General features: G+C 42.6%; 1 protein-coding gene across 2 annotated transcripts; it reads left to right on the top strand.

The window, feature by feature from the left end:
• The first annotated feature begins 918 nt into the window (after positions 1–918).
• On the top strand, positions 919–23,927 carry tbc1d8b (TBC1 domain family member 8B). Of its 2 annotated transcripts, XM_066714765.1 has the most exons (21): positions 919–1,166; positions 5,893–6,003; positions 8,758–8,876; positions 9,235–9,460; positions 9,563–9,803; positions 10,070–10,277; positions 11,245–11,412; positions 12,902–13,063; positions 13,424–13,574; positions 14,057–14,271; positions 14,457–14,574; positions 14,940–15,225; positions 16,289–16,418; positions 16,538–16,636; positions 16,779–16,847; positions 17,342–17,582; positions 18,213–18,278; positions 18,634–18,723; positions 19,428–19,481; positions 20,181–20,278; positions 20,484–23,927. In XM_066714765.1, exons 1-21 carry the CDS (start codon positions 1,040–1,042, stop codon positions 20,898–20,900), a joined length of 3,396 nt encoding a protein of 1,131 aa, XP_066570862.1. In that variant the 5' UTR covers positions 919–1,039; the 3' UTR covers positions 20,901–23,927. The 2 variants fall into 2 exon arrangements, with proteins under 2 accessions (XP_066570862.1, XP_066570863.1); XM_066714766.1 differs by lacking the exon at positions 18,634–18,723 and having other exon boundaries at positions 920–1,166.
• Positions 23,928–27,829: the final 3,902 nt, after the last annotated feature.

Below are 27,829 nucleotides of genomic sequence, written 5' to 3'. Positions count from 1 at the left end.
AGTAATCTACATTTTGAAGCTGTCAGTTTGAGTTCAATGTGCTGCAACTGAATCTCAAATGCCTAATTACCAAAGAGTTCTGCAGCTCACAGCTGGAGAGAGGAACTGGCAGAGATAACGAGCTGCAGAGAAAAGGGTTTCAGTGCGTCTGTCCCAGCGGCCTACAGTTATTTATTCTGAATGCGAAGTTCTATACAAAACCATTGACTCATAATTTGAAGTCCTTGTTCAAGAGTCACAGTCTATTGTTAGAGATCTAATTTCAAGCCATTGTTATTGTGGCCAGACTATGTTTGTTTAAAGTGCTATTTATGTTTTCCATCCCTGGTTACACTCCCATCAGAGGCTGAACATGGCGTGCTCATAAAGGATGCATAGATTAAAAAATCAGATATCGTCCTGTCATGTTTAGTGGTTCTTTTTAGCCTTTTGAATGTAATGTGACAATAGCGCACAACTTCAGAAGATATTTTATGTTATACTTTGTATCAGATAATCAACTCTGAAGACGCGTCTGCTCTTCATCCGCTGTTTTCCCGGACAATAAACAGAACCAGAACCAGAACCAGTGTCGGTGTGCTGGCGAGTCACTCCCTGCAGGTCAGAGCCACATGGTCTTGTCTTTGCCACAGTGTTTCTCTGCTGCTCAATGTCTGCTTTGCAAAATAAGGCATGAGAGAAAGGCACGTTTTGAAGGGGTTTAATCAGCAGCATTATCAACTCCACTCTCTAGTCTATATGATCCCGATTGGCAAAGTCATACCTGCGACCTGCTGACTAAGCGCAATCGTGGCAGCGTCCAGGTTTTCTGGCAGCGTGCGGGGCATTGTGGGAAATGGAGTCCAAGGCGTGGACCGCGGCAGGGGCGAGACGGCTTTTCCAACTACAATCCCACAACCCCCCGCGCCATTGACTTTGGCAGGCTGGCTGCCTACGTGGGCATCGACTCAATCGCAAACAGACCGTCATGGGGAGGCAGCGGCTGTGGGCATGAACCCTCGCCCGGCGCACTGGACGGACAGACGAGCGGGACCCCAACATGTGGCTGAAACCGGAGGAGGTGCTGCTGAAGAACGCGCTGAAGCTGTGGGTGACGGAGAAATGCAACGACTACTTCATCCTGCAGCGGCGGCGCGGCTCCGGGGAGGGAGGCGGCGGCTTGACAGGTACAGCAGAGCGGCGCGGGGCTCGCTGTGCGACACTCGGTGACACTCACACGTTGTGGCAGATGTTCGTCCTCAGTGTAACTTTTGTGTTTTTGACGTCATTGCTAGAACTGCAACATTGTAACGCCTGTGATGTAGCGCGTTGTGATTCATGCATGGGCGTCATTGTGACACAAATGCAACAGTCCTGTCCTCCGCAGCTGCTGCCCTGCGCGTTTCTGCCAGCTGGGTAACTTTTGTGTCCTGTACTGTAACACCAGCCAGGCGGACACCGTCAGTGCTGCGGGTTTGAGCTCCTGTCATCCTGGGGTAGATGCCTGTTGACACATGGTCGTGTCTGTTCTTCAGTGATAGCATTTCTGAACCCCCTGTGAAACCCGGGCCGCTGTGTGGTGATGAGATGTGCTGTGTGATTGTGAGATGTGTTGTATGATTGTGTGTGCTGTGTGATTGTGAGATGTGTTGTATGATTGTGTGTGCTGTGTGATTGTTTTTGAGGAAGTCTGTGTTGGGGGCGGGGCAAAAAGAAACGGAAACATATTTGCATGGAAAACTGCGCTGTACTTATTGTCAAAGCAAATACCATATGCGGAAAGAGCTGGGATTACATGTTTACTAAGTAGATAGCAGCAGATGGTACATTAAGTCAAAGAAAATGTAATTCTGTAGGACTTTACAATATTATTCTGGTCCATTTTCCATTCTGAAGTGTGATTGTATTCGTGCACACACAGCATTGACATCGTATGCATTCACATCAGTTGTCATCCTCATTAGAAACCAGTTCTTGTCTGGAATAATTGGATTTGTGTGAGTTAAACAGAATTGAAGAGGATCAGTGATTAGGAAAAACAATTCTGTCTTGGTGACTGAATGAATAGTGAATCAATCCTGCTGTGGCTGGCAGATTTATAACTGCTCTTCTAATTCAGTTATCTCTGAACCTCTCATATTGCCAGTGTTTGTGCTGGGCTTTGAAATATCCTGTGCTGTATGGATGTGCAGTTCTAGGCTCTCTGAACGACCCCCACAGCTCCCCTCGCCTTTCAATATGATCTGGTTTCTTATTACAGTGACTGAGGCCAGGCTTTTGTGTATAGGTGATGTGAACAGTGTTTTATACACCAAAAACATGCTTTTTGATTGAATGCACCATAAAAATGCATTCAGGGGAGTACTCAATACTGACTGCTGTTTTATTGGGGGGTACAGTACAGGCATAGACCAGTCTTTCTCTGCCTGAAGGTACCTGAGCAAAAAGCTGTATTAATTCCTTCAGCATGGTCATATTTTTTAGGCCCTGGTTGTCTTAAGCATGCCTGTATGGTACTTATTCCATATATGGTATGGATATTCAATGTGTTTCAGCAGTCAGGGCACAGCACGGCTCCAGTGGGACCCAGAATATTACATGTAATTTATTTCCCACATTAAGAGGTTTTCACTGCTGCCTGTCAGACTTCTCTTTATGTTCAGTTGGATATTCTTATGAATGACTTCAATTTCAGAGAGATATTAAGAACACAGACCAGTAAACACATCATGCAAGATAAATACCATGATATCAGGAAAAATAATATGTAAACTGCCTGATCCAGGTTGGCCAGTTTTATAGATTTTGTCAGTTAATCTCACCTTGAAGTCGATCTATGTACTGCATTGTCTCGTGGCATGTTTACAACCTGAAAATAAATTTCTATCTATTTGCAAAATGTGCATACCGCAATTAACTTTGCTTTTGTTTCTGCCGCTTTTGTTTCTGCCGTTCTGTTTGCTTCAGCGTGTGAAATGAACATCATGATTATTTTATTCATCAAGGCAATAAAAGGAGCCCAAACAAACAGAAAGGCTCTTTTGTGATGCAGGATGTATAAATCTCCTCGCGCTGCTCAATGAGTTTTTCCCTTCTTGTGGCATGAATAATAGAAAGCACCAGATCTGTAATAACACGCCTCCGGCAGGAAATAAACACAGCAGTTTTCCGAAGAGTTACAAGTTACAAGAACGTGCCTATTTTCATCACCAGGACAAATTTAAAATATTGGTCCTCATGGAGGCTGAAAAGTATAGAAGACACAAGTACCGTCCTTTAGAGCTGGATATGATGTGAAATAACAGGCAGTGTGGTGAGTGGTTATGGCTCTGGGACATGCAGGTGTTGGCTGAGATCCCAGGTGAGCCAGTGCTGTTGGACCCTTGGGCTGTTTTACCTTCTCCACACATTGCTCTAGTAAGAACCCAATCGGAGATGATGGAGAAGTAAGCATTCTTACCCATGTAGGTTGCTTTGGATAAAAGCATCAGCCAAATGCGTTTTTATTTTTAAGTTTCTTTGAAAAATACATGAATACAGTTGTGGTATAGTACTTCTGTTTTTATTTGTTTTTTAATGTATTTCTTTTACTTTATCGGTATTGTTATTATCACTTTTACTCTACTCTACCCTCACTTAGTTCATGTCGGTCACATGCATCTCTCTGGCTGGTGAATTCTGTGCACACACTAACTATTAAAACTATTTTTAATATAGATATTTATAAATATAATGCCATTGAAAACAGATAGTCATCTCTTCACATCTTCTAGAAGAACCACAGTTGCCAATTACTGGTGTTAAATATGCTGTTTTAAACAAGATATAAATAAGCATTTGCTTCCTGTGGTTGCAAATGTCAAACTGCAGTGGAGCCAAGGGGGCTCGTTTCTCTGAGCTAATTGTTTTCTTTAAAGAAACGTCAACTGATTGACAGTCTGAGACTTTAATATATTAATGTCTGTTTTATGAAGACGTGTAACTCGGGTAATTATGTTAATCAACACAAATCCCTGGGGAAGGAAAATGTAATCTGAGAAACGGCTTCAAAGGATGTTTGAGGTCTAATCCGTTTTCAAACAGGGTCTTTTAAAAAGTCCCCAAATACAGGTGGGACTGTAATCTCATAGGGTGTGCTGATGCTTGTGTTGTTATTGGCTTTTGTAATGCCAGTGTTGATGAATGCCCAGGCCAGCGAGCCGTGTGCCTGACAGGCGTGTTACACATTCCAGTTCCGTTCCTATTCCAGTCGAGCCCATTGTGTCAGTGGCAGAAAGAGCTGGAATCGGGAATAGGTCTTAAAAGGGGAATTGACTCCAACCCCGATAAGGATTAACACTCTATGTATTGTATTCTTTGACCATTAGAAAGTATAATACATTACACTAAAGGACTACAGTATGAGCTCTGAGGCCGAGATGCATTTTCAATCCATTCAATTAATTGTCATAAAAAAACGACATCATTTTTGCTTTCATGATGTTGTGCACTGTTGATAAAATGCATGAATTAGTTTATCAGAACAAAATCCTCATACCATTATTATTGTTGTTATTATTATTATTATTATTATTATTATTATTATTATTATTATTATTATTATTATTATTTATTTCTTAGCAGACGCCCATATCCAGGGCAGTATACAATATGACCGTGGTTTGTTTCCTGAACAAAATAAGCTATTTGTTTCCTTTGTAGGCATGAACTGAATTACAGAATAACCTGTTTTGTAAATCCTGCAAAACACCTCCTCGTCTCTTGTGAATACGTTTGAAACTCCTCCTGCTAAATCAACACAATCAGTTACAAAGGAAACTATAAATATTGTGACCTGTATTTAGGAACTTGCTGATCTTGCTTTATTCCCATTGGCCTCTTTATTCATACATAGGCAACCAATAGACTAGTCTGGTAAAAAAAACGCTTTCAGGTAATCTTTAATATTGTTCTAAGGCTGTTTACTTTACCCTGTGACTGTATTAAACAAGGTTAATTAAACCGCTGCTCACTGGTTCAAGCATTATTAGAGTGAAATGTAACACCCGGCTGTAAATTGCTTATTAGGATACAATTCCCTGAAGTGCGCCGTGATTTCACCGTTACTGTTTGGCTTCCCTTCATCGCTCTCTCTGAAGGGCCTCTTCAGACGCCCCTTTGCATTTCCAACAGCCTGGTTTGCATAGATATCCTCCTTTAAATGACAGTACTTACAGAGACCAATTGTTTCCCCAGTGTGTACCGTCCGTGGTGTAACGGTCTGATTAAAGCAGCTCTGATTATTCACTGAGGCTGATCACAATGAAACGCCTGCCAAATATGTCTGATTTGTAATGTCTTTGAATTAAAAAATGGTATTCTGTACAAATGCATGGCCCAGGTCATTAGTTTGTTACAAGACTATTCTGGGAAACTAAAGGCTAACTGTAAGTGTAGGTTTATTGGATAATAGAGGGGAAATGTAAGCTACTGCTCCTACAACACAAGCTGAAAAACACAATGTAAGGTTTCCAATATCCAGTAAACATTTGCTCCTGATAACTGTGAGCTAATTGCCTATATAATACATTTTATATGGGTTTACCCAAAGGGAAGACAAGGAACATCTATATTTTTTCATGCTACATATTTGAGCATTTCTGTATAACGATTTTCTGCCTGTTTACCCTCCTGATGCTGCACAGTAGTGACCTGTATAATAATCAATGAAGCCACTAATAAAAGATGGTTATACAGGATTACACTGAAGTACTAAAATAGTGTGCATCGCTGGCACTGAGTATGAATATTTTACATGAGAGCGACTGCAGATTTCGTGACCTTGACTTGTCTCCCTCTGTTCCTGTCGGCAGTGGAGGATAGTGTTACGAGCTGTGAAGTAAACGCTGTCTCTTTTCTGTGACATTGAGACAGGTCTCCTCGTGGGGACGCTAGACACAGTCCTGGACTCCATGGCCAAAGTGGCTCCCTTCCGCATCCTGCACCAGACACCGGACTCCCAGATTTACTGGTCAATAGCCTGCGGTAAGAGAGCCCTTTCACACCAGTGCTGGACTGGATTTTAATTCAACTGCTTATTAAAAACATATAAGATGAGCCTGTGTTCAAAATCATTGCCTGTAGAAAGGAATGCGATTTAAGTGATTCTGTGTTCCATGTGAAAGAAGTATTTTGGTTACGCATTTGAGAATAAAAGTGTGTATGTGTGTGTCTGTGTATATTTATAGATCACAGTTTATGTTAACATGATGGTAAAACAGTAGAAAGAATAGAACGAATCTCTTTTCAAAACAAAAAACTGGACATGACAATGAAATCAGTATTATCCCCTCTGGCAAAGTGTTCCTGTAAATAAGTTCTAACGTGGAGGGCAAATTGCCCAAAAGGACAGGAAGGACCGTTGGTATTGGTTTGTATAAAGAGAAGGACTATAATTAAAGCAGCTCATTGCAGGGTAGAAGGACCAGAATGCACTCAGAGTTTAAAGTCTATTTCTGTCATCTGTGTTTACAGACTGGAGTAATAATGTAACAAGTATGATTCAATATTGATCCTTTAATCTGAACCTGTGTTTGCACATTTACACAGAAATAGACATCGTCTTTACTCCAGATTGAGTTGATTTATTGTGCTTTTGACATTTCCATGTTATTGACACATCTTCAAAAGTAAATTAAAAGCAGCAGCAGCTAGAAATTATTGTTCTATTTCCAAGGGATTTCTCAGCCGTAGCCAATATCAGAACCTCTTAAAGCCTTGCAACTTCAGTTAGAAACCATACATTGAGATGAATTGCACTTTTTTGGAGGGTGTTAAATGTAGAAGCCATGTTTCTAAGAAACCTTAAAACTCATAATTAATGTATGTAATGTAACATATCTTAAATAATATATTATACATGTATTCCCTCATAGAAGTGTATTAAAGTAGTATATGATGGAATACAAAAAATAAGTTGCAAAGTACAGTACAGGGCAAAACCATGGGAATTACCATGTTTCATTAGGGTTTGTTCACTATTAGACACTTGTATTACTTATTATACATTTGATTTATTCAAAATACAAAACGGACATGAAACTGACAGTTCTCAGCTGATTGTATTGCGAAGTCTGACATGACTTTCATCAAGACATTAACTGCCTGTAGAAATGTCTGTCTGACAAATTATCTGCATAGTTTGACATGAATAACGACTGTCTGAGAAAAGGAACATGGTGACCCGTAACATTTGTCTGAGCAAGGCAGCCAGCATAGTTTGAAGGATTTTGTTTATTTTTAACTTTTTTTATTTTTATTTTAATCCCTGAGAGATTGCTTTGTGAACATACTTTACTTTCCATGCAAAATCAGAAATAGTTCAGAAATAAGATGGGTAGTTATAAGCAAGGCCCTGAGAAAATCGCGATTTCGCGGACTGCACGGAAATCATGAAATTAGCCAAACACTGCGATTTTTTTGTATTTTTATTGTTAAAATTCTAAGCGGGAGCACTGTACACTAAATTAACACAATCACAAAATGGATGTCTAAAAAAAAAAAGCAAAAAACGCGTCTGCAGTCGATCTTGGAAAGCAATATCCAACAGGAGTCTTGCATAGCCGCGGAGTAAGCTCTTCTGTACCTCCTGTAGCGTTACTGTAGATCACTACAGAAAATCATTGGTTGACCGGCATCTGGATTCCAATATTCACCAAAATAAAAAGGCCAAAATTGAATCCAATACAGCAACTGCAGCTCTTGCAAAGAAACAAACAACAGTATCTTCTTGTTTCAGAAGTCCACCGAAAACCAAGAAGCACGAAACTCCCAAAATTTTGACCTGACAGAGGCACTTGTTTGTGCAAATATCCCCCTGGAAAAACTAGACAACCAAAAGCTTCTTGATTTTTTCAGACGGAATGTAGCAAATGGTGGTGCGATTCCGTCATCCAGGCATCTGAGACTTTACTTACCTAAAGCTGCCGAGTGTCACATGCAGGAGATTAAGGAATTGTTGAAGCAGTCTGGCTGTGTGTCTGTATTCACTGACGAATCAACTGATGCCCAAGATCAGTATGTGTTACATGTGTTGTTTGTTTTGCAAGGACTGAATGGTGAATCTGACTCAGAACTGAAAACTGCCCTTGCTGATACAGTTTACCTACAGGCTGTTAATTACAATACAGTTGCACAGGCTGTTGTGAAGTGCCTGAATTGTGGACTTTGATGATGTCAGTGTATATATTTCTGACAATGCGTCCTACATGTCCAAAGCATACAATCAAGTGCTTAAGGGATTACTGCCCAAGTCCGATCATTTAACCTGCAATGCTCACATTGTAGCCCTGGACAGTGATATTTGGAGGACAAATTTCCCAGAGGTTGACAGACTCGTTGCAGTTTCAAAAAGGTGTTCAAGCACTGTCTGAGCCGAAAGTTACATTTTAATGTTCAAGTTTTCGTAAGTTCAATTCAAATTCAATCACTGCGTATTTTTGTAACTAACGGGGACTGAAAAACAACATCTGTCACAGAGGACATACTTAGAAGTGGAGATTAGCACCATTTACAGTTCAAGGTCAGGATCTTTCCTTAAAATTTTTTGCGGTTAAATTAAAATATACTTTGTACACTTTGTATTAGTTCTGTGCATAGTCCGTGAAAAATGATACTTTACCCGCGAACCTGCCATGATTTTCTCAGGGCACTAGTTTTAAGGCAGCACACATTTGTCAGGGGCATTGTCCTTGCATTCCCTCGGTCTGCTGGGTGAACATGACTTCACTCTTTATGAAGGCGCCACAAAAGAGGAGATCGAGAAGCACTGGGAGTGGCTGGAAAAGACGGTCATGAGGACGCTCTCGGTGTTCGATTCCAATGAAGACATCACCAGCTTCGTCCAGGGAAAGATCAGAGTGGGTTTTTATGCATTTTTATAAATACAAACACAAGCATGGAATTTGTTATTGAACTCTATGGGAATTATTTAAATATAATCACATTTCATATGAACAGAAAGCTATTTTGTAATACATCTCGTTCTCATTTTGGAAACGTATCTCTTCAGTTTCTGTGCGGAACCATTAATTTCTTGAAAATCATACACTTGCATGTTTCATTATAATCTCTTTTCACATCCCTTTCTTAATGAGAAAATCTTATATGATTTGATGTAATATTCATGTGCACACCTGGCTGTCTCGTGTGACTTTTCACACCGGGTTTACATCTGCCTTCACTCTGTCTAAGAAGTCCACTGTGTCTCAATGTCAGGGTCTGATCGCGGAAGAGGGGAAGAGCTCCCTGGTAAATGAGGAAGACCCAGAGAAATTTCGTGAGGCTCGTCTGCGCTTTGAAAAGTGGTTCGGCCTCCCGGAGAAGGAGAAGCTGGTCACCTACTACTCCTGTAGCTACTGGAGGGGACGAGTGCCCTGTCAGGGCTGGCTCTACCTCAGTACCAACTTCCTTAGCTTCTACTCCTTCTTGCTGGGCTCTGAAGGTGAGCACAGCATGCGGATTGGTCAGGACTTGTCTTTGGGCCTGTTGTTCTTTATCTTATATACATAGACCTATTGTCAAACCCGTGTTTTGTCTCTGTCAGTCAAGTTTGTCGTGTCGTGGGATGAGATATGGAAGCTGGAGAAGACCTCCACTGTGATCCTGACCGAGAGCATCCACGTCTCTGCGCGAGGGGAGGACCACTACTTCTCCATGTTCCTCCACCTCAACGAGACCTTCCTGCTGATGGAGCAGCTGGCTGACTATGCCATTAAGAGATTCTTTGACAAGGAGACCTTCGAAGGAGACCCTGCGTTGAGCGACCCTCTGCAGATCACCAAGAGGTACTGAGGACTTCACCCAGATCGTGGCTGAGAATACTGGCAAAGCTATGAATGCTGAATTGTGTCATTCCCTCTCAGATACTAATTCCAGGTTCTCTGTGTTGCAGTGTTATGACCCCTTAAGTACTCTTATTTAAAATGGAAAAATGTTTTAGGTTGTTTCCATCTTTCCATCTCTGATAGATTAGGTTTTAGTGAGTGAAGATGTGAATGTTTTGGTCTTATTTGACTGGGCACTACGAAGTCATGAGCCCTCTCTCCCTCAGAGGTGTGGAAACGCGGGCCCGGAGCGAGCAGTTCAGAGCTTTCTTCCGTCTGCCCCGCGAGGAGAACCTGCTGGAGGTCCACGAGAGCTTCCTGTGGGTGCCCTTCAGCCACTTCAACACCCTGGGCAAGATCTGTGTCTCGGAGAACTACCTCTGCTTCGCCAGCCAGGATGGCAGCCAGTGCTACGTGATCATCCCCATCCGAGAGGTGAGCCCTGGGTCACAGACTGACATTTCCATCGACGTTTCCCCAACTGTCATTTCCTCACACAGTGACAAGCTTCTCTTTTAAACTGATTATATTTTACAGGAATCCTTGCAAACCATTGTCGGCTTGCTTTATTTGGTTTGAATCATTAAATGAATGAGGGAGATTCGATGCCAGACCTCATTCGTTCTACGCTGCTATGTAGGGGTTTCAGAAATTCTCTGCGGACACCAGTTATAAAGTAACAGGTTTATTATAAGAAAATAAATACAGGTTAACCCTGAGCTCTCTCCTCACCTGAAGTGGAGTAAAGAACTAAAGATTGTGACATGGAGACACTTTCTGTTTCTCTGGACATGGACAGCAGGTTGCCATCTCAAAATTGACACCTTGTTGAAATCCAATCATACAGCTGGAATTTCATAATAATGAACATATTCCTGAGCTGATGTATTACTGCTGTAGTTGTGTGTGATTGCTGAACACTACGTATGTGTCACTGGTCAAAAGGATATCAGCCTGTACTGCTGGTGAGCAAATATTATCATCTAAGCCTTTGTTTAAGCCCTCAACCTAACACTTGTGTTTACAAACCCCAAACACACAACCTTTACACTGTTTGTGCTGATTGAAATAACCCAGAGTCAATAGCTATATACATCAATAAAAAACTAATAAAGTATCCCACTAATATATATAGAATGTAGTAAGTACAGACTAATGATTGCTGTATGAACAAAAGGAAAATTACAACATGACACCAGTAACGATATAAAGAAAATAATAAATGTACAATTTCCCACCACAGTTATAACTGATTTAATTTCTGAATCGAACCACAGCTGCCAAAGTGTGAAGTTGAAGTTAATTTAGGATTTCCAGCAGACAAACCGTTCACAAAACAAGCTTCAGGAGGTTGAAATGGTCTGTTTATTTCACTTATTGCTAATGCAATCTGTGCCGCCAGGTCATTGGGGTGGAGAAGCCAGATAATGCCAACAAAGCGGTGACCATGTGCGTCCGAGGGAAGAGAGCCGTGCGCTTCTCGGAGGTGCGGGACTTTGAGCGCTTCGCCAGCCGGATCCGGTCAAGGTGTGGGGTTCTGGCCAGCCCTCAGCACGGTGCTGCGGGAGAGGTGACTGACTCCGCCCTGCCCAGGACCAGCATGCCTCATAACACACACAGTGCTCACAGCGCTTATTGCATCACTCCAGTGCAGCTCGTTTAACATTGAGATCACTTCCACCTATGGTTATTTTTTTAGTTGTCCCTAATATGGGGGTCATATATATTGTGTGAGCTGTACCTGCCCTGTACACTAGATTGGACAACAGATGCTCCCTGTTCGTATTACAGTGTATAAAGTGCCCAATCATGATAGTGTTTGCTCAATGGCACTCTGCCCCTTTGTGGATAAATCACACATAATGAAAGGAACTATAAGTGTAATAAGGTCAGGGAATGAACCTCAAATTCTGAATGTATATATTTCATACTAAAGCTTTGTAAATTGTATTGCATATGAAACCCTGCTCAGCCCGCACCAGTGGCAGATGGCTTGTATGTTCAAGTGTAAACTGTGGCATCATTAGGGCAGCTGAGCCATCAGCATATCATAGTCTATAATTAATCACCCAGTTATTTACTTCTTGGTATTGTTCTCTGTTCCAAGTCCTCAGGGCCAATTAAATAGCCTTGAACTGGAGAGATGTGTCCGACCATTTCTGCATTTAAAGTTTTTAAACACTGATCCGGTAATTAAGTGAGTACTAAACAGATGTGTAGGGGAACTCATGCAAGAACAGGAGAGACCCTTGTCCCCCCATCAGATTGACCTGTGGCGTTAAATACACGCCAATAAAATTCTGTGATTCAAACTCTGAAATGTAAATGTCAATTTTAGGATCACCTTGATTCTTGCTATTAGATCTTAAATCTAAGAGATGTCCAATGGTAAAGTTAAGATCATTTGTTCTGAATTTGATTTTAATCACATCTTCTATTATAAGGTGCGAAGCTGGAACTTTGTATCATCCCTGTGTAGAAATAACAGTTGTGAGTTTATGAAAAGTTGTGTAGTTTGTGTGAAATGGCCGGAATAGAATTTCTGGTAATTGAGAGCACCACCTTCTGGAGTTATCTGTACTTTTAGATCATTGCTCTGAGTAATTAACCTCCACTAACTTACATTTTATGTAAAGTGGTGGCATCCTGTACTGTACTGATCATTTGTTTGATGTTTTGATCTATGTTGTATATGTTTAAATTCTGAAGAAGTTAGTTATGGTCAACAGGACATTTCTCAAGTTAAAAATGCATCTGAATTAACATAATTCTTTACAATTTATTTTGTAAAAATCCACTGCTGAAAGAATCCCCTAATGCAGGATGAATGTGATAGTTAAGAACAGAGTGATCAGTGATTGTTATTAAGAGTGATCAGTGATTGTTATTAAGAGTGATCAGTGATTGTTATTAAGAGTGATCAGTGATTGTTATTAAGAGTGATCAGTGATTGTTATTAAGAGTGATCAGTGATCGTTATTAAGAGTGATCAGAGATCATTATGAACAGAGTGCACTACAGTGTGTATTTGTATTTAGATTATATCTGTTGCTGTGCAGGTGTCCACAGACGTGTGTCGGAGTCTCATGGAGCACTTTGAGGAGAATCCCGAGGAGGAGGCTCTGATGGTGGGACAGAAGGGCAGCAGCAAGACCGTCAGCACGGAGGCCCTGATGACGGTGTTTCATCCACAGGACGCTGAAAACCTGGATCCCAAAATGGTGCGTTAGAGAGGATGGCTGCTCTCTTTTCCTTCCAGGGAAAAGAAACCCAGCGCTTAAACTATGACCTGTATGGACTTTCACACTTGTCCTGCTCATTATATTCTATAGGTTGTAGATGTAAAAATGTACCAAAGATTTTATCTCACTATTTGTTGATGCACAGTATAACATGTGCAACTGCCAGGAAGCTGAGACCGTAGTGTGGATGGCATTAAAATAGTAATCTCTTAATTATGAATAAGGAAACGTGTCAATATCCATTCTGTTTTCTGAAATATTGCATCTTCGATTTCCTGTCTGGATCACACAACGTTGTGCCTTTTATGTGTCTGCATGGGTGTGCCATTGTGTCACCAGCTGAAGGAGAAGATGAAGGAGCAGTCGTGGAACATCCACTTTGCGGAGTACGGCCGAGGCATGAGCATGTTCCGCACCAAGAAGACCCGGGACCTGATCGTACGCGGCGTCCCCGAGGGTCTGCGGGGGGAGCTGTGGCTGCTGTTCTCAGGTACCGTCTCTATCGACGAGGCATGGCCAGACAGGAGCCTCCAGCCCAGGTCCCGGGATACGCCAGAGTCTGAGGCTGGAGAAAGAATCATTCCCACTATTGGGGGTCTTCATTATCTGTACAGTTGTGTATAGTGACACTGTCTGAGCTCAGTCTAAAGTGCTACTGAAGATTTCATAATGACTCGGAGAGTACAAAGCTACAAATGAGCTAATAAAGGAAAGAGTCCAATTAAGATCTGAGGTGAAGATAATTGAGGGTTTGTTTGCAATGAAAACCAGAAGTGTAAATAATGAAATATACATATATATATATATATATATACTATAATATAGTAACAAATTAAAAGCTGTAGGTAATTAAACCTGTTTTGAGGATTTCAGGACTCAAATCAATCCCTTCGAGATCTGTGTTTCCATTGGATTTTCTTTCTTTAAGACATGTTTGTTGTCCAGACTGACTGAGATGTTTCCTCCTCCCAGGCGCGGTCAATGACATGGCCACCCACCCGGGCTATTACTCGGAGCTGGTGGAGCAGTCCATGGGCACTTGCACTCTGGCCACCGACGAGATCGAGAGGGACCTGCACCGCTCTCTGCCCGAGCACCCGGCCTTCCAGAGCGACACGGGCATCTCAGCGCTGCGCCGCGTCCTCACCGCTTACGCCTACAGGAACCCCAAGATCGGATACTGTCAGGTACCCTCACTGCCCCGGACGGAGATAAACAAACGGGCAAAGAAAAATCCTAAAATAACACAAAGCAAATTCACAATTGCTATTATCATTAAATCGTCATAGGACGTCCTAATATGTCCCCAGAAAATGATGAGGGATCATTTGAGATAATTCATTTCAGTGCTGTCTGTCTTTGGTCCCTGCAGGCCATGAATATCCTCACCTCTGTGCTGCTCCTGTATGCCAAGGAGGAGGAGGCATTCTGGCTGCTCGTGGCCGTGTGTGAGCGGATGCTGCCGGACTATTTCAACCGTAGGATCATTGGTAAAAGGACAGTTTTGTTTCCCAGCTGCAGTGATTAGACTCGGGACGCTTCGTCTCCTTGTAGCTTCACAACTTCTGTTTAGCTGATGTTTATATGAAAAAAGTGTCACATTCGTTGTAGCTTTAAGAAAATGTGAATCTGCTCTGAATCATTGTTTGCTCTTGTAAGATCTAACAGAGTGTGTAGCTGAATAGGTGTGTGCAGTATTGCTTTAATTATTGTGAAGGCAGCTTATGAAATGCTCCTCACCCCTCCTTTGTTAGTTCAATCCACAACACTTGTGCTCTCAGTGTCCAGCAGTTCAATGGCTTCTGCACGTGTGTCTCTGTGTTGTCATGGTGGTGTGTTGTGGTGTGTGTGTCAGGTGCCTTAGTGGATCAGGCGGTGTTTGAGGAGCTGATCCGGGAGAAACTGTCCCAGCTGACGGAGCACATGACGGACATGACCTTCTTCTCATCCGTGTCGCTGTCCTGGTTCCTGACCCTGTTCATTAGCGTGCTGCCCATCGAGAGTGCCGTCAACGTCGTCGACTGCTTCTTCTATGACGGCATCAAGGCCATCCTGCAGCTGGGCCTGGCCGTGCTGGACTACAACATGGACCGGCTGCTCACCTGCCGCGATGACGCCGAGGCCGTCACGGTTCTCAACAAGTGAGCTGCATACTGGACTCTCACTGGCACTGCCACACCCATGCGCTGCCGTTATCACACCCAATGCGCTGGTATTATCACACCCATGAGCTGCCATTACCACACTTACCACACCCATGAGCTGCTGTTACCACACCCGTGAGAAAGCATTCAGTGCTGCACAAAACTAATCACTCAACTATCATGATGCCGTTTTACAGGAGGGTGTTTTTCGAATCCAGTCCCCAAGGTCTTCTGGTTTTTGTTCCACATGAGCCCAGAATGAGATAATTGGAATTAATTCACTTAACAGAACCAGTTTAACATCCTTTCCTAGGTTATGATGATTAAAAGTGACTTGTGTAACCTGTGTCCCTTGAAGAGCGCTGATACAGACAGACACTGACAGAAAACACGTGCAAAAGCGTCTACTGATTAGTAACATTTTGAGGGCCAAACGATTCTGAGAAAGAGAGGAGAGGAATTAATTATGCAGGGTTTATGTGTTCGTCCAAATACAACACAAACAAGGTTTTCATTCTAATACTAGGATTCAGCTGGATTGTATAATTGGAATAACCTGGCAACTAACACGCAGGGAAATCAAATGGCAGACCAGTTCAATTATTTTAACGACTCCTTAACTCCTTTATTTTCTCAGCCCTGGAGTGTTTGTTTAGTCAGGAAAACGTGTAGACAAGCATGTCTTCGGTCTTGAGAACATGAGATAGACCACCCGTCCTGCTGATTTGGTTGGAGGATAGGACTTCATGCATCATCAATTATTATTATTATTATTATTATTATTATTATTATTATTATTATCAATATTATTTCTGTTAATGGAATCTTTACACGTATTTACCAGAAGAGTAAGTAACTGGCAAATGTGTACATCTATACATTTCTAGAATACAAAATTGAAAAACCATCCTATTCAAACATTTGGGGATCTTGACAAGCAAGCAAAGGTCTTTATTTGTGTATTGAAAGGTTGATGAAGCCTTGAAAACAGTGATACTGTTCTTTTAACATGGCATTGTTGTCCAAACATTGAATTTCTTTTTATCTGTAACATCTGCAGGTTTTTTGACAACGTGACGAACAAAGACAGCCCTCTGCCCCCCACAGTGCAGCAGGCCCCCGTGGGAAGCAACGGGAAGGAATCTCACACCAAAGTGGACATCACTGATCTGATCAAAGAAGCGTATGAGGTAAAGCAGGTTTCTGCCACGGTTCTCCAGATGTGAAGGCAGTGGTGTGAGTTAATCGATTGTGATGCATAAGATGTAATTTGATGCTGAGCTTATAATACACGTCCTGCGATTTCCAGAAATACGGTGACATTCGATCGGAGGAAGTGGAGAGCATGAGGAGGAGAAACAGACTGTATGTCATCCAGACCCTGGAGGACACGACCAAGCAGAACGTTGTGAGTCTGATCCACCCATTCACATTATCCTGCTCATAGAAAGACACTGTCTGTTATGTAGGAATATTATATCTCATATCTTGGTTTTATAAAATAGATAATATTGCTAATGAACCGTTGACATAATTCGTATGTTTCTCAGTTAAGGGTCGTCTCTCAAGAAGTGAAAATCAGTCCCGCTGATCTGGATGATCTGTATGAGATATTCAAGGTAAGACAGTTTGTTCTGTGTGTTTCAGTTCATCAGGTTTGCTGTTGAAGTGTAATATATTTCTGTAGCTCGTATACACATTGTCTTGTTCCGCTGAACTGTTTTTATTTTTTACACAGTGGCTATAGGAAGTATTCACAAGTATTCATTGCATTTGTTTTTTTTTCTGTAAAGTTTAATATTTAAATCAATAAATTGCATCTTACTAACAGCACCTTGTAATCTTTAAATTCCTTGTTAATGTGGGTGCGCCTTTATTAACACATTAATACTAATATAAAAAAATGAACTATTTCTTCAGCTAATCAGAGATTAATGCCAGTAGATGTTGAGATGAAGACTTTTCTGTTGCAGAACATTTAATCACTTTAGTAGGTCTCTTATTAGAAAATACTCTTGTGTGCAGCGTGTTGTACCTGCTCCTGTAAATGCCTCATGTTTTACTGCATGCAATCAAGACGTAATAAAGATCTCGTCCTGGCTCTCTGTTCCAGAAACAGCACTTCCTCAGCTGTTACTGGACCATGAACAGCCCGGTGCTGCTGCACCACGACCCCAGCCTGCCGTACCTGGAGCAGTACCAGCTGGCGCTGCCGCAGTTCCGCGCCCTGTTCTCGCTGCTCTGCCCCTGGGCCCACTGTGCCCACCGGGACGCCCTGGCGCTGTGGATGTTCCGCCTGCTGGACGAGAACCAGGACGGCCTGCTCAACTTCAAAGAGCTCTGCTGCGGGCTGGGTAAGGGCTTCACCCTCTGTGTGCCATCACTCCCCCGAACCTCACACAGCCTCTTCACCAGCCCTGATGTATCTGTACGACCAGGACCTGCAAAGACACAAGTACAGCTGCTTGACTGACATGTTCAGTGTGTTACTGTTTACTGTGCATCGCAGTATACTACAGTGGTTGCCTGCAGACTGTATGGAAGTCATCCCTGCACAAAATGCCAGTCCTGCAGCTGTGAATACGAGGATTCATTGTGTCATTGTCTTAATTGTGTTAGAATCAGCCATTACTAATCCTGATGGCTGTCCGAGGGAATGTAGGGTTCTGTGTTGTGTAATAATAACTCTTTCACATTGTGCAGTTGAGTGTGGAGGGATTTATATAAATGGAAAGGCCGTGTCTAAGAAGAGCTATTGCATGTTTATAAATAATCTAAACTGAGCTTTTAATTGTGAAAGCACACAAAATAACATTGAATCTGACAAATAACACTGTCCTAGATCTGCGAGTGACTCGATTAGACACTTCTTGGAAGATGTCTTACCTCCGTAAACAGTCATTGTAGCCTGAGACAATGTGGGGTTTCAGCAGTTTTTAATAACACTAACACCTGAAACCCTCGTGTTTGTTTTGTATTGACAGACGTCACGTACAGCGGGACGTTTACAGACAAACTGAAACTGCTGTTCAAACTGCACTTGCCTCCAGGTAAACCCCCTCAGAATAACTCAGCCTGCAGTCAAATCAAATGTAAAAGTGATGACACAGTGTTCAGTGTTTATTCAGTGCTTAACACCATCATTACTTGGCAATCTGGGATTTTCAATGAAGCTTGTTACGAATTCCCTCTGAACCCCCAGTCTGCTGTTATTTCATGACTCTAGTGTGTTCACTAACTGCGTGTGCTTGTTTTAGTCATTCTGATTCTCACTGTATATTTAAAGCTCCAGTAGGTTTGGTGTGTCTGTCATTATTGACACAGATGATCTTTTGGGGTTGTGTTCTGCTGCTGCTCTTCCCCTTCCTTCTCTCACCTGTCTGTGACTGATGCCGTGTCTTTCAGCTTTTTCAGAGCTAGAAACAGGGAGCCCTGTGTTTTCAAAAGGCAGCAGATTGTGTAAAGAAGATCTGTCGCACTTGAGTCAACTGAATGGTCAGCTTTGTGTCCCTCTCTTCACACATGTGCTGCTTGTGTCTGCTTGCTTGTCTGAGCTGGGGCTCTTCCCCTTATCTTGTCATGCAGATATTCAGTTCATTATTTATTAACATTCAACTATTTGATAATTAAAGTTCATGAAGTGATGATCACGTGTGTGTTGGAGTCAGAGTCGGGCGAGGGTTGGGGTTAAACACTCTGGACCACAGTTGCCTTCAATAGTCTATTCAATAATCCATAATGAGAGTCCTCTACTTTTCAAGTTAAACTCAGGTATTTAAAATATGCTGTAATGGACTTTTATTTTTAAATTCAGTTGCTTTTCCTGTTGTATTTTAGTGGCGTGTGCTCACTGCATATATGTTGGCATTTAATTAACATGCTACTGGCCATACATGAACAATTCAGGTGTTTGTGCAATTAGAAATGACATATTCATAAACTCTATAGATCTATAGATACATTGATATTCCAAGCAATTTTTATTGAGTGGTTGAATGTTAATTGGTTATCAATAGAATATCTATTCAATAGAAAGAAGCCACGTAATTGAAAGTGTTCCCTTTGTTTTTAGTCTCAGTGCCGTAGTATCTTCCATCCATAAGCATGTCACGTGTTGTGTGTCTGTTGTGAAGAGTGTCTTCCGTGTTCAGAAATGTTTAATTCAAGCTGCCTTGTGACGCCTCTAATTGTGTTTGTAGTGTCTTTAACGGATGTTTCTGACGACGGAGTGATCCGGAAAAGCCCAGAGAAAGGTAAAGTGCTTTGAAAGAAGGATCTACTGCAATGTTTGTTTTTTACAGTGATGGAAAATTCACAACAATTCATGTATCTATAGTCCATCTGAGCTCAAAGAAAACCAGCGCAGTCACATAACACGGATCCCTCTGAAATACACACACTGGATTTGTCTCGAGTGATATTTTATACATCGAATGCGAGACAAATTTGATTCCCCCGGGCACTTAAAGACAAGTATTCAAAAGACACTAAGAGAATTTATTGAGTCATCCATTGATTGATTAATTCAAAATGCCCTTATAGTTACACACAGATTCCTATTTTAGTCCACATGCCATTAAACACAATCATGCAAAAGACACTTTGTATAGATAACACAACCTTGTCATGTAATAAGTCTGAATGGACAACTATAGTTTTCCAGATAGTTTTTCACTCTGAGAGCAGGAAGCTGGTGTTGCCTTATAATGAGTGTCGCACAAAACACAGTCATGTGACAGTTCAGTCATATGTGTTTCAAGTTGCTGATTACGTGTTCACAGAATGTGCCTAATGATTTATTTATTTCATGTTGGTTTACTTTGTTTTAGTTATTTATTTTAATTTTATCTGCACTCTGTGGCTACCCTGTGAAGGGCGCTATACAATCGAAATTGATTGATTGAAATATGTAATTCTGTGCTGCATTTAACCTGGACTTTGCTCCACATCAGGAAAGGGCAAAGTAGACCTTCAAGCCTACCTGAAGCAGTGGCAGGACGAGCTCCTCAAGAAAGAAGAAAGCATCAAGGATCTGCCCAGAATAAACCAGGTCAGCACGACGCTCCGTATCTGTGACATCTCTGCACTTCTTCTTCACACCGTGTCTTTGTGTTATTCCAGTCAGGGCTCTTTTCTGCTACGAACACAGAGTCTGACTGTGTTATAGGCCTGACACAACCACAGCCGCTGATAGACTGTTGATCCTTTCGCTCAGCTTTCATTCCTCTCACTTTTCCCCTGTGTTGTTCATTCAGGCCCAGTTCATCCAGTTTTCCAAAACCATGTACAACCTTTTCCACGGAGACCCCGAGGAGGAGTCTCTCTACAGGGCCATCGCCCGGGTCACCAGCCTGCTCCTGAAGATGGAGGAGGTCGGCCGCAGACTACAGGGCTCTGGCGCCCCCAGCGAGGCCGGCCCTGTGGAGGGACCCGCTGCCCGGCCCAGCGGTGTGGAGAGCGAGACCTCGGGCGCATCTCGGAGCTCGGCCGACACGGGCGGCGCCACCAGCCCGGCACACGGCCAGCGCGACACCGAGTGGTCCTTCGCCTTCGAGCAGATCCTCGCCTCCCTGCTGAACGAGCCTGTGCTGGTTCGGTTCTTTGAGAAGCCCGTGGACGTGCACAGAACCCTGGAGCAGGCCAAGATGGCCCAGATTAGAGCAAACAAGTAACGGACCCGACTCTCAGTCCTTCATTTAAGCTATAAGCTCTTAAGTGATCTTTTGGGGGTGTTTTATTTTGGCCAGAGTCCAATCTAACCTTCGCCCTTCCTTATGCAGGACGACGGTAACCTTTTCAGGAAGATAACGGTGCGTTGAATCTGCGCTTCACTGGGCAATAGGAGGGACTGGCTTTTTCTGTTCACACTGACCAGCCTCATTGACTTCTTACTCGTCAGTTTATTAATAATGATCTTAAATTCCACTATTTGACTCGAAAGGGAAATGTCATGAATGTCTTTCTGTAAGTGCATTGAGATCCACAGCATTGTGTTTTAAAGACTTATGCCCCCAAAACGCTCGAGACTTGGATGAGCCAGGTTTCTAGACTTCTCAAGAATGCATGCGGACGCGTTGGTTCTCAAAGGCTCTCGGGCGACACGGTTCTTGATCTGCTTGATTTCTCTCATGGAGTAGAAGCTGCATCGTCTTGAATTTGAGTTGTTCCATGTTTTACATTAAAGCAGGAAGGACCCCCGTTCTGGGTTTTCCAATACCGATGGGATTAAGTCCTGCTTATTTTCCAACCACTTTGTCTTTTCAGTAAGAACATTCCTTTAAAGCTCAAACGCATGTTTGGGGAGAAATAAAGGCGAGTATTGCACATGTAAGAAATGAGATTAATTTTAATCATCTGATACACAGTCAGGCTGCTGCAGATTTCAATATGCAAATTGTGCTGTACTTTGGTTTTGCTGCTGATCTGTTGCTCTAACATCATAAGGGAAGCTTAAGCCGGTGTCAGTGTGTGAAATGCACAATGTACAAGACTAAAAGGGCATTTTTATTATTGAATACGCTAAATATACTGTAGAGTTTGGACAGTATTTTAAGGTGTCGTGAATCTTGTTAAAAAATGCAGCTGCCCAGGTCATTGTAATGGATATCGATGGTTTCCTTCAGTTATAAGAATCCAAACTCGTTTAAAAGCTGAGGCTAGTGCTGAAATGTGACTGTGGTTCTTGTATGTCTTGTGTGAAGAAAGCAAGTCAGCCTGCAGGATGCAGTGTCTGTATTGCAGATTGTCTTGAACTAATATGCAACCTTTAACCATTTTATTAATCGATTTGTGTTGAAGTGTACAGATTGTGTTGTGCACATCAATAGACAGACACTATATATAGAAGGAAACCAAGCCACTGTGTTATCTGAACATGTATCAGGAATTGTTTGAATGCATTCCAGTTTTACAGCCAGGCTGAATACAAGGACCATATCAATGTCCAGCCAGAGCCCCCACACAAATATAATACACAACACCTAATGGATGCACTTAAACACACTGTATGCTCAGTTTGATATCGTTTTCTATGTAATGAGGAAACAAAGGAAAAGCATTTAGCTCCTAAGAGGGTGAATTAAGTATCTGTCCCTAGTCCCTGCTTACAACTGTAGCATCACAACTCAACAAATAGGATTAGCAACAACTGGGTTCATACAACAGAGAAGGGAAAATAGAAGCTATTATTGCATTACATTGAGATAATCCTGTTATAATACAATTATAAACACTGTCCATGTATCCATGCAAGACAAACTGCTTCACCGAACTGCAGTCATGTACAATCACATACAATTAGACACATAAAATACACATGAAGCAATATAACACGTTCAATTTCAATCCATTGTATTCAGTTCTTCCTGAGCTTCACAGTAGTCAACATGACTTGGGGAGTAAATGTGTATAACGTGTATAATCCTTGACCGTGTACAGAACAGTTAGTTAGAGAATTTACACACATGCAGTGGAGTTTTACATGCATGTAAGGAAGGCTAATGTAGACACATGTGCTGTTTCACAGTGACAGGACATAGTGCTGACTAACAGGAAGAATGACTGAACGCAGCGTGTCGTCCCTGTACACATTTATTTCACACAAGGAGAGCAGTAGTGTGTGAACCAATATGCACAATGTACAACTGATTGCACCAATCATAAGAGACTCGTGACCGATGCTGTGGCTCAATGCATTATGGTTTGTGCCCTGTGTTGTCGGTGTTGCAACGCAAACGATACACAATCCAGTGATCAGGGCAGTGATGAAAGGGGGGATTTTTCATGGATGAAGGTTCGAGAATCTGTAGAGAAACTCAATGAACCTGAAGTGGGAAGTTCAGAGCGATGCTCTCAGTGAAATGGACACAATATTCAATCTCGATGGATCCGCTGCCACAGTGTCGGGAGACTGAGCTGCCCTCGTATATTCGTAATGAACGGCTCCATCCGTGGGCAGTTTGGGGAGCCTGCAGCTGGGCTAGTTGTCCTTTCTTTGTGGGTAGATTTGAGGATGTAGGATATTATTTACTGCAGTGGTTTCTGTATGAAATGTGTGTGTTTGGAACTCTGGGGCCACTGTTGTGTTTTTGCTTTTTTACCCTTTTACAGAAATATGTACAAACCCAGACCGAAACAAAGGGAAAATAATAGCATCACAGATATCATGTCTGTTCTTCTGCTAAATGGCAGCACTTTATAATAACTGAATTTCGGGAATGTAGAGATTTCACACATTTATTAACACTATTTCCCTTATTCATCATGAAGTCGTCATGGACAGACACTTATTATTAAAGCAGTTTATTTTAGATTGTGAAGTCCAAATCATTTCAAATGAGCTGCATTTCAGTCTCTACACACGATCCAGATTGACCTTATTCAGCCTGTTTCTTCTGGCCACTCTAACTAGGCCAATGCTTGTCTGTTTTCTTTGACGCCCTAGTGTTCACAACTCATATGTGCTACTGTGTTACATGGAGACTTAAACCATGTTTTAGCTGCTGTTTTTCCTTTAGTGTTTTGTAAGGTTTCTGTACAGTGAGATGATATTCAGTGCTGTTATACAGAACCACATACAGACCTGTCTCTGTGCCGCACAAAAGGCACTTTATGTAAATCATGTAATATGTTTCTTCAGATTGAACTATAAATGTACAATGGATTTATTAGAACAGACAAATAAACTGCCATTCTTTCAATAGATGACTGTTGATATTTTATTCATTCATGTCTTTTTTGTATTAATGCTGGAATTAACAATCTACTGCTTATTTTTAGTAAAGTAATACAGTATGTAAACGTATATAGGCTATAATATACTGTCCACCAAGGAAAACTGTTACAAAGACAAAAATAAAACGGTTCCTGCAGTCCTGTACTGCTCCTAGACGTCACTATAGTAAGCATCATAGCACAGCCAGTGTTTTTACCGTGTCGTGATCGTTTAAAACTGCTGTATTTCCCCACAGCAGTGTCTCAGTCCTGCACCTCAGCAGCACACAGCATGGCTCAGTGCAGCGACTCGGACACTTGATCAGCCCTGTGTTGAGCTCCTGCTCGGCGCTCCTCCGGCGGCGCGGCGGGTTTAGCGGCTCTTCAGGAGGAGAGCAGAGCCCCAGAGCAGCGGCTCCTTCTCGCCTCCGGCCGCAGCGAGTGTCTTTGGGACTTTTATTCCTGATTAGTATTCAAATCGATTGGCTCACTCACAATACAGACCCTCTCCAGTCAGCAGGGCTCCTGACCGAGGCCAACGGGTGTTTGTTATACTGGGGGCCTTTTTCCAGGCGCTTTATGATCTTCAGACACCAACACACAATAATATACACAAGCAATTCTTACACTACATGTGCAAATTCATTATTCATGTTTTCACCCTATAAACAGCAAGTCCTTCAAATGCATGTGTAGAGACTGAAGGGATACACTATAAAATCGCCCCCCCACACTTCTGTTGAAATCCTGACCAGGCCTTCATTGATTAAATGGATAGTCGGGCAAGGTGTGATTGGTTCATTCAGAGGGGAGAGGGGCCAACTATGGAGTAGCACTTTGTTAGGGGAGAGAGACTGTTCTGGGTTTCGTTACAGACCATGAAGGAGCCGCCGGTTCCTGTACCAAGAAAGGACGAAGATCTCCGAGTTACAGGAAGCCGCCTTTTGACGGTCGTGTATGTAATACTTGGAATACACGAGGGAATCGGGTCTCAACCTCCTTCTGGAGTGAATATTGATGTGGACCAATTCCCAATGAACTGTGTTATGGGTGCAGTGACCTCCACTCCCCACTATATTTCTATTTAAGGTGTAATTTGCACTTTGTTTTGCACTCATGTTGTAAGTCACCCTGGATAAGGACGTCTGCCAAGACATAAAAATAAAAATAATAATAATAAACTCTGTCTTTTATAAAACTAGTTCCATGCAAGTTAGAGCACTTTTATACAGTTTTTCCAGTCTGTTTTATTCAGCTCTCCAGTTCAATTAAAGTTGAGTAAAACAACAACAGCACGCTGACATTTTTCAAATTTCAAATATCGTCAACGGTCACTGATGAAATATTTTAATTGTTACTATTTTGATAATACATTTGATTAATACACACATAATACAATTTTGTTATGTTGCAATGAAATATTTTGCTAGTAAAATATTTGAGTTAAACTAGCTGTTAATTACTTATATTATTAACGAAACTCACAAATATTTTTCCATTAGAGGAATGTGCTTAAATTCTAATTATATACCTTCATCAATTTCTACAGTGTAGCAGTTAAACATTCAAGCAGCAAAGACCCTTTCAATAGCCTACACACAAATATATAAATATGCACTCACCTAAAGGATTATTAGGAACACCTGTTCAATTTCTCATTAATGCAATTATCTAACCAACCAATCACATGGCAGTTGCTTCAATGCATTTAGGGGTGTGGTCCTGGGCAAGACAATCTCCTGAACTCCAAACTGAATGTCTGAATGGGAAAGAAAGGTGATTTAAGCAATTTTGAGCGTGGCATGGTTGTTGGTGCCAGACGGGCCGGTCTGAGTATTTCACAATCTGCTCAGTTACTGGGATTTTCACGCACAACCATTTCTAGGGTTTACAAAGAATGGTGTGAAAAGGGAAAAACATCCAGTATGCGGCAGTCCTGTGGGCGAAAATGCCTTGTTGATGCTAGAGGTCAGAGGAGAATGGGCCGACTGATTCAAGCTGATAGAAGAGCAACTTTGACTGAAATAACCACTCGTTACAACCGAGGTATGCAGCAAAGCATTTGTGAAGCCACAACACGTACAACCTTGAGGCGGATGGGCTACAACAGCAGAAGACCCCACCGGGTACCACTCATCTCCACTACAAATAGGAAAAAGAGGCTACAATTTGCACAAGCTCACCAAAATTGGACAGTTGAAGACTGGAAAAATGTTGCCTGGTCTGATGAGTCTCGATTTCTGTTGAGACATTCAGATGGTAGAGTCAGAATTTGGCGTAAACAGAATGAGAACATGGATCCATCATGCCTAGTTACCACTGTGCAGGCTGGTGGTGGTGGTGTAATGGTGTGGGGGATGTTTTCTTGGCACACTTTAGGCCCCTTAGTGCCAATTGGGCATCGTTTAAATGCCACGGCCTACCTGAGCATTGTTTCTGACCATGTCCATCCCTTTATGACCACCATGTACCCATCCTCTGATGGCTACTTCCAGCAGGATAATGCACCATGTCACAAAGGTCGAATCATTTCAAATTGGTTTCTTGAACATGACAATGAGTTCACTGTACTAAACTGGCCCCCACAGTCACCAGATCTCAACCCAATAGAGCATCTTTGGGATGTGGTGGAACGGGAGCTTCGTGCCCTGGATGTCCATCCCACAAATCTCCATCAACTGCAAGATGCTATCCTATCAATATGGGCCAACATTTCTAAAGAATGCTTTCAGCACCTTGTTGAATCAATGCCACGTAGAATTAAGGCAGTTCTGAAGGCGAAAGGGGGTCAAACACAGTATTAGTATAGTGTTCCTAATAATCCTTTAGGTGAGTGTATACTCTTACTTGAGAAGTTTGACCTCCATACAACCAGCTTATAGCGCGTTGAACGCAGTACTCACAGGAGTCTTTATAGGCCGGCTGTAGGCCGTGCTGCTCCGTGCTCTCCCCGGTGGCGTCGCGGGATAACGCCCCTGGTCCGCGGGCGGCGCCACCGCAGAGCATCGGGCCCGTCTGGGCTCGAACCCCGCCTAAGGCGCCATTTTCATTTTGAAAACACATAAGAAGCTCAGCTTTTGGGGGATCGTCGTTTTCCTCTAATTGGCTCGTCAGGCTCTAATTGGCTCGTTAGGCTCTAATTGGCTCGTTAGGCTCTAATTTAGCAGCCTGGGCGTGTCTGTGAGCTTGGCGCACACCGGTGACGTCACAGGCGCAGGCGCGCTGCGATCAGCCCATTGTACTATACTGTACTCACAGGAGTCTTCATAGGCCGGCTGTAGGCCGCGCTGCTCCGTCCTGACGAACCCCGCCTGAGGCGCCCGTTATTCTAATTCTCATCATTATCGTCGCTGTGTTCAGTGTTTATATCGCGTCACAGGCCGCTGTCGCTCCAATTTGATCCTTTTGAATCAGGCGTGGAAAGGGCTGCGCTGACGTCATCAATGGGCCGATCGCAACCTTTGTGCGCCAAGCTCACAGACACGCCCAGGCTGCTAAATTAGAGCCTAACGAGCCAATTAGAGCCTGACGAGCCAATTAGAGGAAAACGACGATCCCCCAAAAGCTGAGCTTCTTATGTGTTTTCAAAATGAAAATGGCGCCTTAGGCGGGGTTCGAGCCCAGACGGGCCCGATGCTCTGCGGTGGCGCCGCCCGCGGACCAGGGGCGTTATCCCGCGACGCCACCGGGGAGAGCACGGAGCAGCACGGCCTACAGCCGGCCTATAAAGACTCCTGTGAGTACTGCGTGGTATAGTATAGTATATGTCAGCTGTTATTGACGTGTATTTAAAAGAATTGCTGTCTTTAGGGTGAAAACATTAAGAAACGACGGCTAACAAGACGGAGTGTTTGCACTGGTGTTAATAAAAGCTCCTGCAGCGCTTCAT

Source organism: Amia ocellicauda, chromosome 10, assembly GCF_036373705.1.
Source record: "Amia ocellicauda isolate fAmiCal2 chromosome 10, fAmiCal2.hap1, whole genome shotgun sequence".
NCBI classification, from domain to species: Eukaryota; Metazoa; Chordata; class Actinopteri; order Amiiformes; family Amiidae; genus Amia; species Amia ocellicauda.
This window is presented reverse-complemented; position numbering and strand designations above follow the sequence as displayed.